The sequence below is a fragment of the Rattus norvegicus genome, chromosome 6 (assembly GCF_021556685.1).
Source record: "Rattus norvegicus strain SHRSP/BbbUtx chromosome 6, alternate assembly SHRSP_T2T, whole genome shotgun sequence".
NCBI lineage: Eukaryota > Metazoa > Chordata > Mammalia > Rodentia > Muridae > Rattus > Rattus norvegicus.
The window spans coordinates 61,215,022-61,235,000 of NC_141539.1; the positions used below are offsets into that span (position 1 = coordinate 61,215,022).

At 37.2% G+C, this 19,979-nt stretch overlaps 1 protein-coding gene across 11 annotated transcripts in view; it reads left to right on the plus strand.

The window, feature by feature from the left end:
- Dgkb (diacylglycerol kinase, beta) overlaps positions 1-19,979 on the plus strand; it is a 756,364-nt gene that overhangs the window by 324,082 nt on the left and 412,303 nt on the right. For all 11 annotated transcript variants that reach the window (XM_087554410.1, XM_087554412.1, XM_087554415.1 and 8 more), the window contains 1 exon segment: positions 9,541-9,701. In XM_087554410.1, the coding sequence (XP_087410536.1) occupies positions 9,541-9,701 (161 nt within the window).

Here is a 19,979-nt window from a genome sequence, read left to right on the forward strand (position 1 = left end):
AGTATTGGAATTTCTGCTGTTAGAGGTTGAACATGTCAATCTCAAATGCAATTCATTCTCCTTTAGCCAATGCTGTCTTGGATGATGCCTCTTCCTTTCCTTTTATCATAATGAGTTCTTCAAGTAATGCATATGTATTAGATGTAACCACTGTTCACAGCTTCTGACAATTTCTTGTTAAACAAATTAGTAAACTAAAGGTCAAAAGTTGGAGACAGAAGCTACCCAAAATGTTTCAACTCAGGCTATCATTTTTGGAAGAAATAACATACTTGCATGAGTGAGTGTGGTTATGTATGCAACAGAACAAGTCAGAGATACAGAGATTATTTTACACACAAATATTAACATTTTTAAAAAGATTTATTTGTTTATTTTATGGATATGCATATACTGTAGATATTTTCAGACATACCAGAAGAAGGCAACTGATCCCATTAGAGATGGTTGTGAGCTACCATATTGTTGCTAGGAATTGAACGCAGGACCTCTGGAAGAGCAGTCAGTACTCTAAACCACTAAACCATCTCTTCAGCCCCCCAAAATGTTAATTTTAAAAATAGCGTTACTTACTCTTTGAGAATTTAGTACAAGTATTTTGATCATGTTCACCCTTCACTACTGTCTTTCAGTGCTTCCTGAAGACATTCCCCAACAATGCCTCCTTCACTATTATGTACTCTTTGTAGTCCTGCTAGTCTGTGCATAGGTGTACTAACCATCCAATAGAGAATGGACCACCTATCAGTGACCCCATTCCCAAAGAAAATGACTATCTCTGCTCCAACTGCCATCAGTTGACAAAAGCCTGGCATACCTGCCTTCTGAGCAACTCTCCCCATCAATGATGCTAGTTTGAAAGGCTCATTCTGCAGGTAATGACAACTGGTGGAGGTTCATGAGTGCCGCAGGTATACCGTATCCAGGAGATATTTCACATCACTATACTGTTCTCCTGCTTTTCAGTTCTTTCTACCCTTCTCTCACAATATTTCCTGTATCCTGAGCGAGGGGAAAGTGGATATAAATATTTCATTGTTGCACTCATAGTCACTCATTCTCAGTGCTCTGACTGTGCATGAGTCTCTGCATTAATAAGAGCCACTGCCAAACAAAGCTTTGTCAACCATGGTGAGGGCAGCACCAAACTGTAGGTATAAATGTAAGTGCTCTGGAGACATCTTGCCATGTCTGTTTAGCGAAACAAGAGAAATAAATGTCCTGGGCCATGACCTTTCCAGTTATGGACTTTTGATGTGTCTACCATACGAAGCATGAATTCCCACCTATACAACAAGCCTCCAATTTAACCAGAATGCAGTTTGTTGCCTCCCTAACAGTTCTGATTCTGCATCAGTGAGTACATCCTGTTAGGTAGGTCAGTATTATATCATGCAGGGCACATAGCTAAGTCATATTATTGAATTCTTTCCTTTTTTTTCAGTCTGTCTTGCACAGAGCCCTCTGGCATTAGAACAATGATCCAAAAGAGATGACATTTGCTGTTTCAGTTCAAAATTCATTTCTTTATGTCTAGTAATCCAAAAAATATGTGTTGTTTTCAGCAGCGTCTTCATACCTTAAATTTACTAATTATGTCAGGCAACTGAGAACAATTATCAATAGTGTATGCTGTTTAGGGAACATCTGAGAGTTGCCTGAACAGTAACTGTGAGGAGGTAACCAACTCCCCAGAAGTGCGATTTTCATTTTGTAAGTCAGGTCTTTTGGGAGTGCATTGTACACCAGTGCAAGTATTTCCTTTCAAGCTTTTTTTATTTTTTAACTAAAAGATATTTTAATTTATATACGAACCAGTAGATTTCCATGTGCTATTATATATCCCTAACTTTACATGATTGACCCTGTATCCTTCTCTTTATTATCTTATTTGCCCCATCTATACTTAAACCCCTAGTGTGATCTCCTCTCTCCTTTCATGTGACACATGTTTAACTATCCCTCTAATTTTGTATTTTAGGTGAAATTGTAAAGCACCATGTTTCTGTACACATACTTTGTAGACCATCATTTTGGTTAACTCTTTTCTCAGCTTCTACATTTCTTCCTTCCCATAATACCTCCCTGCTTAAACCTTTCTCTGCTCAGTTTTCTGTTTTGAAGGCAATTGAAATGTCTGTTTAGCAAAGCAATAGTAATAAGTTTCCTGGGCCATGACCTTCCAAGGTATGGTCTTAAGCTAGTCTATATTAGGCATGAATTCCTTCCTATACAACAAACCTCAAATTTATTTTACTCTTATTTTATCTTATTTTATTGACTAGCTTTATTCTCAAGTATTTTCTTTATTTTTATTTTATTAGACTTTTCTCTGACTCTCATTTTCTGTGTCTCTCTGTTCTCTGCCTCTTCCCTATCATGTGTGTGTGTACATGTTCCCACTCTCGTGTGTGTGCATGCGTGTGTGTGTACATTCATATAGAGTTTTCATTACTATTTTAATATCATTATTACTTATGCATCTTTTCAGATTATTTATCCTGGTTTAATTTTGGTTTCTCATGTGCAGCAAGTAAGTCATTCATCCATATCATTACATCATTTGTTTTAGAGAAGTAAAAATTTTAAGGCTTTGTTTTAGAATCTTCCAAGGTTCACTGACTTCTTTGCTATCATAGTTTACCCCTTCTAATTTCATTACATGTAACTTTTCCTGTTATGATTTTGTATAGGGTTTTATAATCTTTTCATCAAATTATTACTAGATGTAAAGCCATAAATTAGTAGATAGTTTTGTTGGGTATAATTCTCTAGCTTAGAAGTTTGGTATATCAGAACTTGAGGACAATCATTCTATTTCTTCTGTCTTTAAAAGTTTCTATTACAGAATAAAATTTCCTTGCAACGAAACCAAGCGAGAGACAAATAAACATAATTTCACCTCTAACAATGAAAATAACAGGAAGCAACAATCACTATCCCTTAATATCTCTCAACATCAATGGACTCAATTCCCCAATAAAAAGACATAGACTCACAGACTGGATACATAAAGAGTACTCAGCATTTTGCTGCATGCAGGAAGCATACCTCAGAGACAAAGACAGATATTACCATAGAGTAAATGGCTGGAAAACAACTTTACAAGCAAATGGCATGAAGAAACAAGCTGGAGTTGCCATTGTACTATCAAATAAAATAGACTTTCAGCCAAACGTCATTAAAAAAGATAAGGATGGACACTTCATATTCATCAAAGGAGAAATCCACCAAGATGAACTCTCAATCCTAAATATCTATGCTCCAAATGCAAGGGAACCTACATTCATAAAAGAAACCTTACTAAAGCTCAAAGCACACATTGCACCTCACACAATAATAGTAGGAGATTTCAACACCCCACTCTCATCAATGGACAGATCATGGAAACAGAAATTAAACAGAGACATAGAGAAACTAACAGAAGATATGGACCAAATTGATTTAACAGATATTTTGAGAACATTCCATCCTAAATCAAAAGGATATAACTTCTTCTCAGCACCTCATGGAACCTTCTCCAAAATTGGCCATATAATAGGTCAGGAAACAGGCCTCAACAGATACAGGAAGATAGAAATAATCCCATGCATCCTATCAGATAACCATGCCCAAAGACTGGTCTTCAATAACAACAATAATGACAGAAAGTCCACACATACATGGAAGTTGAACAATGCTCTACTCAATGACAACTTGGTCAAGGAAGAAATAAAGAAAGAAATTAAAGACTTCTTAATATTTAATGAAAATGAAGATACATCATTCCCAAACTTTTGGGACACAATGAAAACAGTACTAACAAGAAAATTCATAGCTCTGAATGCCTGCAAAATGAAACAGGAGAGCATATATCAAGCAGCTTGACAGCACACCTAAAAGATCTAGAACAAAAAGAAATAAATGAACACAAGAGGAGTAGATCAGGAAATTATCAAAATCAGGGCTGAAATCAACCAAGTAGAAACGAAAAGGACTATACAAAGAATAAAAAAAAGCAGGAGCTGGTTCTTTAAGAAAATCAACAAGATAGATAAACCCTTAGCCAGACTAAGCAGAGGTCACAGAGAGTGTACCCAAATTAACAAAATCAGAAATGAAAACAGAGACATAACAACAGAATCTGAAGAAATTAAAAAAAATCATCAAATCCTACTACAAAAGCCTATATTCAACAAAACTGGAAAATCTGGACAGTTTTCTAGACAGATACCAGGTACCAAAGTTAAATCATGAACAAATAAACCATCTAAACAACCGCAAAACTCATAAAGGAATAGAAGCATTTATTAAAATTCTCTCTCAAAAAACAACAAAAAAAAGGACCCGATGGGTTTAGTGCAGAATTCTACCTACCAGACCTTCATAGAAGACCTCATACCAATACTGTCCAAACTATTCCACAAAATAGAAACAGACAGAGCACTACCAAATTCCTTCTATGAAGCCACAATTACTCTTATACCAAAACCACAAAAAGATCCAACAAAGAAAGAATTTCCCTTATTAATATTGATGCAAATGCAAAAATACTCAATAAAATTCTTGCAAACTGAATCCAAGAACACATCGAAATGATCATCCATCATGATCAAGTAGGCTTCATCCCAGGCATGAAGGGATGATTTAATATATGAAAATCCATCAATATAATCCACTATATAAACAAACACAAAGATAAGAACCAGACGATCATTTCATTAGATGCTGAGAAAATGTTTGACAAAATTCAAACCATTTCATGATAAAAGTCCTGGAAAGATCAGGAATTCAAGGCCCATACTAAACATAGTAAAATCAATGTACAGCAAACCAGTAGCTAACATCAAATTAAATGTAGAGAAACTTGAACCAATCCCACTAAAATCAGGGACTAGACAAGGGTGCCCACTCTCTCCCTATTTATTCAATATAGAACTCGAAATCCTAGCCAGAGCAATCAGACAGCAAACAGAGGTCAAATGGATACAAATTGGAAGGGAAGAAATCAAAATATCACTATTTGCAGATAATATAATAGTGTACTTAAGTAACTCCAAAATTTCCACCAGAGATCTACTTAACCTGATAAACAACTTCAGCACAATGTTGGGGTATAAAATTAACAGAAACTAATCAGTAGCCTTCCTCTACTCAAAGGATAAATTGGTTGAGAAAGAAATTAAGGAAATGACACCCTTCACAATAGTCCCAAATAATATAAAATATCTTGGTGTGACTTTAACCAAGCAAATGAAAGTTCTGTATGACAAGACCTTCAAGTCTCTGAAGAAAGAAATTGAGGAAGATCTCAGCAGGTAGAAAGATCTATGCTCATGGATTGGCAGGATTAATATAGTAAAGATGGACATTTTGCCAAAAGCAATCCACAGATTCAATGAAATCTTCATCAAAATTCCTACTCAATTCTTTATAGAGATAGAAAAAGCAATTTGCACATTCATTTGGAATAAAAGAAACTAGGATAGTGAAAACTATACTCAACACTAAAAGAACTTCTGCGGGACTCACCATCCCTGACTTCAAGCAGTATTACAGAGCAATAGTGATTAAAAACTGGATGGTATTGGTACAGAGACAGACAGATAGACAGTGTAAAAGAATTGAAGACCCAGAATGAACCCACACACCTATGGTCACTTGATTTTTGACAAAGGAGCCAAAACCATTCAAAGGAAAAAAGATAACATTTTCAGCAAATGGTGCTGGTTCAACTGGAGGTCAGCATGTAGAAAAATGCAGATTGATCCATTCTTATCACCCTGTACAAAGCTTAAGTCCAAGTGGATCAAGGACTTCCACATCAAACCAGATACACTCAAACTAATAGAAGAATAAATGGGGAATAGTCTTTTACACATGGGCACTGGGGAAAATATCCTGAACAAAACAGCAGTAGCTTATGCTCTAAGATCTAGAATCAAAAAATGGGACCTCATAAAGCTTACATACTGCAAAACTTCTGTAAGGCAAAAGACACTATCATTAGGACAAAATGTCAATCGACAGATTGGGGAAAGATCTTTACCAACCCTACATGTGATAAAGGACTAATATCCAAAATATACAAAGAACTCAAAAAGTTAACTGCAGAGAGCCAAATAACCGTATTAAAACATTGGGTACAGAGTTAAACAAAACCTTCTAAGCTGAGTATTATCAAATGGCCAAAAAGCACCTAAAGAAATGTTCAACATCCTTAGTCATCAGGAAAATGCAAATCAAAACAACCCTGAAATTCCACGTCACACCAGTCAGGATGGGTGAGATAAAAAACTCAGGTGACAGCAGATACTAGCAAGGATGTGGAGAAAGAAGAACACTCCTCCATTGTTGGTGGGATTACAGACTGGTACAACCATTCTGGAAATTAGTCTGAAGGATCCTCAGAAAATTGGACATACCACTACCTGAGGACCCAGCTATACTACTCCTGGGCATATACCCAAAAGATGCTCCAACATACAACAAAGCCACATGCTCCACTATGTTCATAGCAGCCTTATTTATAATAGCCAGAAGCTGGAAAGAACCCAGATGCCCTTCAACAAAGGAATGGATACAGAAAATGTGGTACATCTATACAATGGAGTACTACTCAGCTATCAAAAACAATGACTTCATGAATTTCATAGGCAAATGGAAAATACCATCCTGAGTGAGGTAACCCAATCACAGAAAAACACACATGGTATGCACTCATTGATAGGTGTATACTAGCCAAAAAAGCTCGAATTACCCAAGATGCAATCTGCAGACCACAAGAAACTCAAGAAGAAGGGTGACCAAAATGGGAATGTTCTCACTCCTTCTTAAAAGGAGGAAAATATATCCATAGGAGGGGGAAAAGTTTAGAGCAGTGACTCAAGGAATGCCCATTCAGAGCCTGCCCCACATGTGGCCCATATATATACAGCCACCAAAACTAGATAAGATTGATGAAGCTAAAAAATGCACGCTGAAAGGGACCGGATATAGATCTCTCCTGAGAGACACATCCAGAGCGTGTCCAATACAGAGGTCAATGCTAGCATCAAACCATCGAACTGAAAATGGGACCCACTTGGGGGGAATTAGAGGAAGAATTGGAAGTGCGGAAGGAACTTGCAACCCGATAAAAACAACAATTCCAACCAACCAGAGCTTCCAGGGACTAAGCCACTACCAAAAGACTATACGTGGACTGACCCAAGGCTCCAACTGCATATGTAGCAGAGAATAGCTTTGTTGGGACACCAGTGGAAGGGGAAGCCCTTGGTCCTGCCAAAGTTGGACCCCCAGGGTGGGGGAAACTGAAGGGGGTGCAGTAAGGAGGATGTATGGGGGAGCAGAGGGAAGGGGATCGGGGCTTATGGACAGGAAACCGGGAAGGGGAATAACATTTGAAATGTAAGTAAAGAAAATATATCTAATAAAATAATTTCAAAAAAGTGTCTATTGCTGAATTAGATATTACTCTATGGAACTACATTAAGAAGTGACTTACCCTTACTTTTTTGCAGCTTTAAATACGTTTTCCTAATAGCTTTTCCTTCAGCCTTTTTAGTGTTTTAATATAAAATGCTATGGGTAGTTTCATTTCTAGGCATATTTCATCTTCTATATGCTTCTTGAGCATCTATGAACATCTACTTCTCTATGTTTGAAGATGTTCTTCTTTTTTTTTCTTCTTCTTTTTTTCAGAGCTGGGGACCGAACCCAGGACCTTGTGCTTGCTAGGCAAGCACTCTACCACTGAGCTAAATCCCCAACCCTGAAAATGTTCTTCTACTACTTAAAATAGTTTCTATGCCTTTGGCATAGTATTTTTATTTTTTTGCCATTCTATGATACAACTCAATGCTTTGGATTCAAAACTCTTGCATAATCTGTTTATTTTTTCAAACTAGTCAATGACCTGTCCTGATTTAGATAACTCCTATATTTTGTTTTCATTCTCCAATACTTTTTTCCTATACAAACTCTGTGCTTCTCCATGCTATCATTAGACAGCTGTGGCACAATTTGAGCCTGCTTCTACTGTTGTAGAATGCTGTGTACCTGGGCATCTAACTCAGGGTCATCATCAGTCTCTTCCTCATACCACAGTTTCCACAATATGTTATGGGAGCTATGGACCAAGTACCTTTCCTTGTGTCAACTCCAGGTCCTTTCTTAGGTCCACATCCTCTCTGGTGTTAAAGGTGTGAGCTTGAGTGATTTACCTCGGGAGAAGTCTGCTATCTGTTGGCTCCACTGCATGTTGTTGGACTGCTTGTACCCTGGACACCTACGCTTCTCAGTTTTTATAGATTCTGTTACATATTTTTTGATCTGTTTGTAGTTTAATGTGTGATCCTGCTAATTCCCTGATCATCAGTTTCTGAACGTGGAACCCCATAGCCTGAGGACCTTCACTAGGTTTACCCTAGTTTTACCTTGGCTTCACTGTAGCACTGCCCGCATATGTATGCATTGCTTTTGTCTGTTCAAAAATGTCATTTGCCCCATGATTACTAGTATTATGTTGTTAAGAATGTTCTATTCCATATGTTTAAGATGCATATGCTAAGAACTTCTTATGCATATCTAATTTACTCCTCAGAGCAAATCTGATATTGGGGTGGTGAGTAAGCTAATCTGGAGGGAGGTTAAGAAACAAGCACATTAACATTTCCTGGGTTAGTCTACAGTCCTAACTGGATGGATGGCATACACTCACAGATAAATACAAGAGAATATAATATCAAATCAACTTGCGGGGATTGACCATCGGTCGTAGCACATTGATCACCCAGAGCTAATTCATTAAAGCATGGATTTAGCACTTTAGCAAAGGAAGCATTAGTGATAAGAAAAATGCAGAAACCAATGGACAGACAAATATAATGCACTTGTACTGATTCTAAGAAAGAGCAGCTCTGAGTACAGGGGCTGAAGGCTACAAAAGCCAGGCATCTGATGCTTTATGTTGAAAGGTGGCTTCCCAAAAAGTGTTCTCTGAGTTGTAACCATGTTGAAAATTCAACAAACAGCTATCCAGAAAGCATGGGTACACTAAGAGTAGATAAATTATAAAACAGAATGAAATGTGCCAAAAATGAACAGCTTATTTTCTTAATGTTTCTCTTTGTCGCTAAAAGGAAACATGAAGAACAGGCACATATGGAAAGTCTAACATGACAATTCAATTTGAGACTTCAACAATGAGGTGGAATGTGGCATTCTTTTATAGAGGCATGCTTCCGTAGCATAGAATTGCAGATTATAATTAATCACATTTTAATGTATTGATACCAAAGTGTGAAAAGATACATAATAGAATTGTTTTTGACAGTTGGGTAAAGTGAGGATTTATACCACAAAAAAAGAAATATTTGTTGCAAATGAAAACTAAGCTCAGCATTTTGGTACAAGTTGTTGATTCTTAATTTACATTAAATTTATCATTAAAATGGACTACTTGGCTTTAGAATAATTCACACAAAACAGCAAACACATAGAAGTGTAACTGCCTTTAATTGGTTTATATGCTTTCTTCCTGTAACATTTATTCATTAGGTTATGAAGGTGAAAATCTTATGAAGATCCTAAAAGACATTGAAAGCAGCACAGAAATCATGTTGGACAGGTGGAAGTTTGAAGTCACACCCAACGACAAAGACGAGAAAGGAGACCCTGTGCCTTACAGCATCATCAACAACTACTTTTCCATTGGCGTGGTAAGATTTGCCACTAAATCTTATCCTTTTTGGTTGTCTTAAATATTCAATAAAATGTCTGAATCTATGAAATTTTATTGATTATAAACAATTTATGTTAACATTCTGTTAGGAAATACTTTTTTCTTTCAAAATTTATTTACTTATATTTATATCCAAGTGTGTTCTCCCTGCCTGTGTATCTGTGTACTGCTGTGTATGCCTGGTACCCATGGAGGGCAGAAGAAGGTATTGTATGCTGGGGTGAGCTGTATTTATGGATGTTTAGGAGCCATGATGTGAGGTGCTGCAGATTAAAGCCAGGTCCCCTAGAAGAACACCTAGTGCTCTTAAATGCTGACCAATCTCTCTGACTCAGAAATGCCTGTTCTGATGCATAATATGACTTAAGAGTAGATTTAAAGGGAGACTATCAGTAACTGATAAATTTTATGTCTTATACAAAGGACACTTATCACTTCTGGTTTGACTGTTTCTGTTACCAAATCGAACTTAGAATGATTGACAGCATGTGTATACTTTGTTGATGATAAGAATAATTCATGAAAATATGTAAAATGTCTTATGAAATCAAAAGCGAAAGAGCAGATCGCACACCTTCAACATCGCAGGGTATGCGATACCATTCCAAAATGTCAGAGTAAGGAAATACTGGACCAAACAAGATCAAAATCAGCCTGGACAAATTACGAACTGGGCATCCTATGTCTGATGCCAAAGCTCTCCAGATTTCCGACTCCTTTCAGTTTGGTTGCCTGTAATGCAATTCTTTCTCTTTGGCTGGTTCCACTCCCTATTAATAGCTTCCCTTGGCAGTTGTCTGATGGCTCTAGCATCAGTCATACCCAGCTTGACTCATACTCGGAGTATCTAAGGTACCTTCACCTTTACAACTTCTTGTTCCAGTGTCCAATCCACTCATGAGTTTTTGAGTTCCTCCAAAGGGCTTGGGACACTTCCTCGCTCTTCCCTCTGTAACACTCTAGGCTCTGGTTGACTCTACTCCAGTGCTGCTGCCATTATTGGTAATCATTCCACAGAACTGGCATCTTGCACTCACTGGAGTCTTCCACTGCAAATAGATTTCACCAATAGCCTCTCAAAGGATCCCTTCATGGTGCCAAGATTCGACTTGTTTGAATGACCCTTTCAGTCCTGGGCTGTGCTGCACCTTCACCAATAGCCTTCCCTGGCCTCTCACAGTGCCCAGCCTCAGCTGCTTTCTATGACACTTTAATGCCCTCAAAACCAGTACCACCTGAATGATTCTTACCATTACCAATCCAGCTGCAGTACTAGGTACAACCTTGACTATCTCCGAAACACAGCTTCCTTGTACTCTCAGAGAACCCCTGCCAGAAGATTTCACTTCAGTGATGCTCATCTCTTCTTAATTACTGCTAATTTCTTAGCTCTAATTAACCAGCATAATTGACTCAGTAGCAGTAGTCCTTTCTATTTTTGATTCTTAAGCCAGATCCACATAGCTGAAACTTCAGAGTTCCGCAGCTTACTGGTGCTGGAACATGATTCTATTACATTTTGTTATATTACATCCTCCATTGCCTAGGTTTGGCTGTCCTGGAACTTGCTCTATAGATTGACCTTGAACTCAGAGATCTGCATGTCTCTGAATCTGAATGCTGGGATTAAAGGCAGGTAGAACCATCCCTGGATTCATACTTCACCTAGGCCAGCCTGGCCTTGGATTCAGAGATTCGCTCGTCTTTGTCTCCTGGGATTAAAGTTGTATGGCACCTTACATGGCTTAAAGCTTTTCATGTTCACTATTACTCAAGATCTGGATCAAAAGCCTGTATTCTAGTCTCAAGATATGGCAGGGGGGAGTTTTTGGGGAGCGGAACACCCTTATAGAAAAACACTGTCTCTGCCTGTACACTGCCATGCCTCCAGCCATGATGATAATAGACTGAACCTCTGAAACTGTAAACCAACCCCAGTTAAATGCTCTCCTTTATAAGGAAAGAAAAATGTAGCTTATTTTTATATCTATCATACAAATATTATAATATCCAACTAAAAATCTATGAAATAGCTGCTACTATAGTCAAGTTCTTAATAAATGAAGTGAATAATTAATTTCTCTTAAAATCCTATAAATACAGAAAATTAGTGTTTGTCAAAAATTAAATGAAATAGAATCCTTATAAGACTGCAAAGCTTCTGTAAGGCAAAGGACACTGTGGTTAGGGCAAAACGGCAACCAACAGGTTGGGAAAAGATCTTTACCAATCCTACAACAGATAGAGGCCTTATATCCAAAATATACAATGAACTCAAGAAGTTAGACCACAGGGAGACAAATAACCCTATTAAAAATGGGGTTCAGAGCTAAACAAAGAATTCACAGCTGAGGAATGCCGAATGGCTGAGAAACACCTAAAGAAATGTTCAACATCTTTAGTCATAATCAAATGCAAATCAAAACAACCCTGAGATTTACCTCACACCAGTGAGAATGGCTAAGATCAAAAACTCAGGTGACAGCAGATGCTGGCGAGGATGCGGAGAAAGAGGAACACTCCTCCATTGTTGGTGGGATTGCAGACTGGTACAACCATTCTGGAAATCAGTCTGGAGGTTCCTCAGAAAATTGGACATTGAACTGCCTGAGGATCCAGCTATACCTCTCTTGGGCATATACCCAAAAGATGCCCCAACATATAAAAAAGACACGTGCTCCACTATGTTCATCGCAGCCTTATTTATAATAGCCAGAAGCTGGAAAGAACCCAGATGCCCTTCAACAGAGGAATGGATACAGAAAATGTGGTACATCTACACAATGGAATATTACTCAGCTATCAAAAACAATGACTTTATGAAATTCGTAGGCAAATGGTTGGAACTGGAAAATATCATCCTGAGTGAGGTAACCCAATCACAGAAAAACACACAAGGTATGCACTCATTGATACGTGGCTATTAGCCCAAATGCTTGAATTACCCTAGATGCCTAGAACAAATGAAACTCAAGACGGATGATCAAAATGTGAATGCTTCACTCCTTCTTTAAAAGGGGAACAAGAATACACTTGGCAGGGAGTAGAGAGGCAAAGATTAAAACAGACACAGAAGGAACACCCATTCATAGCCTGCCCCACACGTGGCCCACACATATACAGCCATCCAATTAGACAAGATGGATGAAGCAAAGGAGTGCAGACCCACAGGAGCCGGATGTAGATCGCTCCTGAGAGACACAGCCAGAATACAGCAAACACAGAGGCGTATGCCAGCAGCAAACCACTGAATTGAGAATAGGACCCCCGTTGAAGGAATCAGAGAAAGAACTGGAAGAGCTTGAAGGGGCTCGAGACCCCATATGTACAACAATGCCAAGCAACCAGAGATTCCAGGGACTAAGCCACTACCTAAAGACTATACATGGACTGACCCTGGACTCTGACCTCATAGGTAGCAATGAATATCCTAGTAAGAGCACCAGTGGAAGGGGAAGCCCTGGGTCCTGCTAAGACTGAACCCCCAGTGAACTAGACTGTTGGGGGGAGGGCGGCAATGGGGGGAGGGTGGGGAGGGGAACACCCACAGGGAAGGGGAGGGGGGAGGGGGATGTTTGCCCGGAAACCAGGAAAGGGAATAACACTCGAAATGTATATAAGAAATACTCAAGTTATGGTATTATGGTTTATAGACTTGGTGTCAAGTACATTTACCCACCATTTCATCTTGCCAATCCACAAGGTTTGATTTTGACTTGCATTGATAGGTAATTGATTATTTGTATTTTTTTAAATTTGCATAATCAAAAATCTTTTCATTACTCATTGAAATATTTTTGTTTTATAAAATAAAAAGTATTCACTCATATTTTACCCATGAAAAAAAAGAAATACTCAAGTTAATAAAAAAAAGTTCACATATTTTACATCTATAACCAACCATTAGAAAGATTAAAATAAGTTATTAATAGTATTATATTTCACTTCTTTTAATTCAAATCCATGTAAATAGTTTTCTGGTATATGCACTACTAATACTTTGTAAAAAGCATAGGCTCATTCTCTTATATTAATAGTTATATTAATATAAATATATTTAAATTTAAATATTACTTGATTGAATTTCTCATCAGAATACCTATTAATTTACCCTTATGCTGTTGTTCCTATTACACATATATTTATACATATAATTACATATATAAAACTTGAGATATTGACATTAATAATTGCCAAATTTTAAATGATAGTAAGACCATTGTCATTATTAATTGCAAGAAAAATATAGTATATTTGATCCTATTTTGAAGTCTTACTATACATTCATTTAGGTGAGAAGTGTAAAGTTGGCAACTTTTTGGGTTAATAATTCATATATAATTAAACTCAATCCTTTGATGAACATTAAATCACTTAATGACTTAAAGAAATTTTCCCTGAGTCTCTAATGTTTTATCAACTACATAAGCACTCTGGTACCCAGCTACAAATTCCTTTCCAAACGCAAATCTGTAATAGATCCTCTCCTGCCTCCAATATTTATATTTCACCAACATTTCAAAAGAAAGACATCATGAGTTACATCGTCTTCCACATGATAATTCATCATTTAGCCTAATTTTGAAGCTAAATATAACCAGCTTAAGTTGTATTAATGCACTTTTCCTTTCTATTGCTAGGTAATCATATATAGCATATCATTGGTCCCTAAAATCAACTAGTGTACATTTTGAATGTTTCTAGTCTTACTAGTATGAATAATGGCAGTTATTAGATATGTATATGGCTTGAAAACCATTGGAATATGTTATTGTATACAGTGAGTGTTGTGCTTCATAAAGATATTTACATTATTATAGTATGTACTTTGAACAACACCCTCATACCCTTCTTTCTCTTCCTGCTAATCTTCTTCCTTCTCACAGACATTTTCACTTCTATTTCATTTGCATATGGAATTTTATATACCTATTAAAATTGTAGGAATCACACTTTACAGTCATGAGAGAAGACATGTATGATTCTCATCTTCTAGAATCTGAGTAATTTACTCAGTATGATAATACCCAGTTGTTTCCATGTCCCTGAATCATGATTTCATATTCTTTACAGAAGACTAAAATAACCTATTATATGCATAACAACTTCCCTTCATCCATCAATCAGCTGTTGGACTCCTAAGCTTATATAACAGGCAACTGTGAAGAGTATATGAATTTAAAAACATTCTCATGTATAGTTATATGTTTTATTTGCCTTTGACAAAACTGGACAAAAAAAAGCTACTTAAGGGAGAAGGGTCTTATTTTTTGCATTGCAATGCACAATCCAATATAGCAAGTCACTGCAGCAGGAATTGATGTTCCTTGTTATATTCCATCCATAGTTTGGAAGCACAAAGCCAGGGGTTCTTGTGTTCTGCTCGCTTTTGCCTTTCTATTCAGTCAGAGATCTCAGCACATGAAAAAAAAATGATGCCCACATCATGGACAGGCCTTATCACTTCAATTATTCAAATCTTCATACTCCTTCACAGGCATTCCCAGAAAAAAAACCTAATAAAGAAACACCACGCAAGCATGCCAGGAGTCCTTTCCACACAAGTGATTTTAGATTCCATTAAGTTTATGAAAAAGACTTAACCATCAAAACTTCATCCCTTTTCATCTTGACATGTGAGTCATCTCTTTAAATCATACATTCCCCCCACCCTTGCCTCTCCAGGCTATATCCATCATCACCTAATATAGAATGCATTCAGTCCAACATCATGTCACCTTACTCTTTGGTAGTTCCAACAATGTTTAAAGGCCTTTTCAGAGACTCACTGCAATTTATTAACTGTGATCTCCTAGATTTAAAAATAATTGCATAGTTCACATAAACAATGGTACAGGACACATGGGCCCATTAGAAAATGTGGCAGTGGAGTCATAGTAAGGAATGATCAGATTGGAGTAAGAATAATAACCAGCTGTGAACATCAAATATTACACTCAGTGTCTGGTATCTAACTCATGATTCCTTCATGTGTACTCTAAATTGTAAGGTTTTCTAGCCATTCCGGCTCTGTTTCTTTCTTTTTTTATTGGATTTTTTATATACATTTCAAATGTAATCCCTTTCCCGGTTTCTCCTCCAAAACCTCCCACTCCATTCCCCCATGTCCCTTCTTCTATGAGGGTGCTCCCCCACACACCCACCCACTCCCTTGTGCCTCCCTGGCATTCCCCTACACTGGTGCATCAATATTCACAGGACCAAGGACCTCTCCTCTCATTGATGCCCAACAAGGCCTCTGCCACATATGTGGCTGGAGCCATGGGTTGCTCCCTGTATACTCTTTGCTTGATAGTTTAGTCCCTGGAAGGTCTGTATTGTATGGTTGGTTGATACTGTTGTTCTTTCTATGGGGTTGCAAACGCCTTCAACTCCTTTAGTCCTTTCTGTAACTCCTCCATTGGAAAACCCGTTCTCAGTCCAATGGTTGGCTGCAAGCAACTGCCTCTGTATTTGTCAGGCAGAGCCTCTCAGGAGACAGCTATATCAGGCTTCTGTCAGCATGTACTTCTTGGAATCCACAATACTGTCTGGATTTGGTTACTGTACATGAGATGGATCCCCAGGCGTGACAGTCCCTGGATGGCCTTTTCTTCAATCTCTGCTCAATACTTTGTCTATTTCCTCCTGTGAGTATTTTGTTTCCCCTTCTAAGAAGGACATCCACACTTTGGTCTTCCTTCTTCTTGAGCTTCATGCGGCCTGTAAATTGTATCTTGAGGACTCAGCTATAACACTCCTGGGTATATATCCAAATATATAACATATACCAGAGGGACATATGCCTCCAAGATATAACAAGGACACATGCTCCACTATGTTCATAACAATCTTATTTATAATAGCCAGAAGCTGTGAAGAACCCAATGTCCTTCAACAGAGGAATAGATACAGAAAATGTGGTACATTTACACAGTGGAATACTACTCACCTGTTAAAACATAACTTCATGAAATTCTGAGGCAAATGGATTGAACTAGAAAAGATCATCCTGAGTGAGGTAACCCAATAATAAAGAATTCACATGCTATGCACTCACTGATAAGTGGATATCAGCTCAAAAGCTCAAAATACCCAAGATACAGCTCTGCCTATTGAAGCACTTGTAGCATATCTCTTCAGCTGGCTTCTTTCTATAATTGCAGCTTTTCTCAGTGTAACTCCCATAAGCCTAGCATCTCTAATACTTTAGGGTCTCTATTAAACTTAAGTTCAATCTTCACAGCTTCAGAGAGTAGCTCTCCTTGTCCTCCTTCCAAGGAACTCAATCATCCCTGGAACAATGAAATAAGACTGTTAAACCCTCAATCCTGTATTATTCATGTATGCAATACTAGCTCTATGTGGACATGGCTGACAAGCTCTGCAGCCAGCTTGAATGGAGCCTTCCTTAACCTCTCCTTAGACTAGAGCTCTAGGATTTTGCATGTCTTGGTGGTTAAAGGTGCAATAATCATCTTTCTAGGCATTCATTTTTCAGCAGGGAGCCTTTTGTGATGTTTTCAATTCTGCTACCACATAAATTTGAGTTTACACAGGTTGGATCTTTAATGGGTAGGTTTTCCCCTCTGGTACCTTACTTGTTGGCCCAGTGAAGGGAATGAACATGGTCTTTCATAACTAAAGATGCTTTGTTTTCTGTACTGTGCTATAATGAAGTAATTTAAAATTTTTCATCAAGAAATCTCACATTTTACTTAGCATTTTGCTCTTTTTTCCTGCTATCTCCCCTGTCTGCTATAGATTTGAATAAGAGGGCAGAGTAACAACCATGCTGCAGTCTGGTTTTGATGCTTTAAGATATTTCTTTCACTAAAGAAGTAGATCTGTCAATTCTGTGTTTATTTTGCTCCATTTCTCTGGACATTGGTCAAATGAAGACAGATTCTTGACCAGAATAAAATATGAATGGCTCCCAGGTCATGTCTTTATAGAGTATTTACTCTACTCTTAAACCACTTCAGCAATGCTTTCACTATGTGTTTTTGCCAGCACTTTCATCTTTCAAGTTCCTGGCATATGACCCATTGATTTCTGCTTGCAGCACTTTAGGGCTTTTGTAGCATGGCGCTGAAATGTCTCACATTCCTCCTATAAACCAGTTCCACAGGTTGTAAGGATTCCACAGTCGCATTTATCACAACAGTAACTATGGTACTAGTTCTCTGTATAGTTACTTGTTTTCTTGTGATAACGTGCAGCAAGAGGCCCAACTTTAGCAAGGGTTTATCTTGGCTCACACTTTGGAGGTTAGGCTCTCATGGCAGAAAAGTCCCAGAGGAAAGAGTAACTCTGAATAAGAGGAAGAATTTGAGTTTTCCATACACTGGTGAGATCGCACCCAAAGGCAGAAAACACAGATATATAAACATTTGTCTAACCTCACATTCTGCATTTTATTCAGTATGGTTCCCAGCACATGATGAGGCACTGCCCAGGGGTCAAACAGCCCCACCTATGCATAATTTCAGAAGACTTGTATATTTACTTATGTGTCTAATTTTTCTCTAAATGCATAACATATTTCTTATTCTCTCTACACTTTTTTAAATCTAAAGATTTTATATACCATATCGTGATAACTCTGTATGGTCTTTCTTCTACATGATCAAAGTTGTTATGTCTTTTCATTGGTTTGTTTAGTGCCTTGCTTGTGACCATTTCCTCCCTTGTACTTTGGAGGCTTATATTATAATTTTTTTTCATAGATGGCTGGTGAATAAGTATAAAAATCAATAAATGTAATCCAGCTCATAAATAGATTAAAATTGATTAAAAAAATAAAGAGGAAAAGAATGAAAAGATGTTTAAATCAAAACTAATGTTTTCTGGAATCAAGTGCTATGCTAAAGATTGCTAAATAGTGCCTGTGACACTGACATCCCTGAGTCAAATGGGTGCCAGAATCCAGGGTGTCTGTTAGCTGGAGTCCTGGTATTATGCTAATTCCACAAATATACTTAGTACAGCAATTCTACCAGGTAGGCTGAGTACACATGCAGATCCTAAGATACAGGCCTGATATTCAGCAGATCTATGCAATGCAAAAACCTCAAAATGCCATTGGATGTTGTAAAAGAAAACATACAATGTCTGAACAAGTAAGTAAAGGAAAAGGGGATGGAAGGCAAAAGGGGAGATTTAATAATATCATAGAAATGAGAGAAATAGACAATAGAGATAGGTTATCAAATTTATTCTTAAAACAAGTATTATAAAGCCATAATCTTACAATAATTAAAATCTCTATAAATGATACAAACTCAAATTATAATTTCTTACATTGGTACAGAATTTATATATTGATATAGGGTTAAGATTTTCATTGGTATGGATCTATATGTTGATACAAAATTAGAAATCAATATTGTTACTCTTAGATAGGCATTGTATCTATGCAACTTATTTAAGGAAACAAGGCTTTGACCCAGTCTTTCTAATAGCTACTATTACAAACTATCTAGGGTGATTAGTAACATCTGTTAAGAGTCAGATAGCAAACTTACGGTTATGCTAGGTTTTGATTCAATTGTAGTAAAGTGTTTTCAATTTGCTCAAATAGAAATGGCAGTAGAGTTAAAAGTTCAGATATATTTTACATAGAAAGTCTTAAAAACATTAGAAAACTACAGAATATGACATTTAATGTAACTTCATTGGCAAGATAGACACTGGGCAGAAATTGTCGATATCATCTACAGACAAAATACTGTCCAAAATAGACAGATCTAAGATAGTAGACTGCTGAGCTCTGCCAAGTCAAAGTATGATAGTCCTTCAAAGTTCCTGCTTCATTTCAAGGTCTGTCAGATGGTTCTGAGCCAGAAGCCTAAAGAGAGATGCTCCAATGTTATAAAAAATTAGGAACTGTCCAGGTAATCAGCTGCCTCTAAAAATTTTTAAAGTTTTAGAAGCTCTTTTTTGTGCTTCTTAAATTCTCAGGTAATATTTAATTCATTCTCAGATTTTTGACAGGGTTGAAGATTAGTTATAATCTAATAAGCAAACTTAACTTGTTTAACATTGAGAGATGTGATATAGACCTAGAAAGATGGTTCTCAGATGGTAATACAAACTAAAATCAGAACATAATTCAGGTATAGAATTGTAAACTCTTTAAGTTAGGATATATGGACAAATATGATAGACTGGGTTCTAAGTATATATTATAATTTACCATTTACATAATTGTGAAGACTAAGTTCAATACATATCTGAGAAAAAAAGATCATTT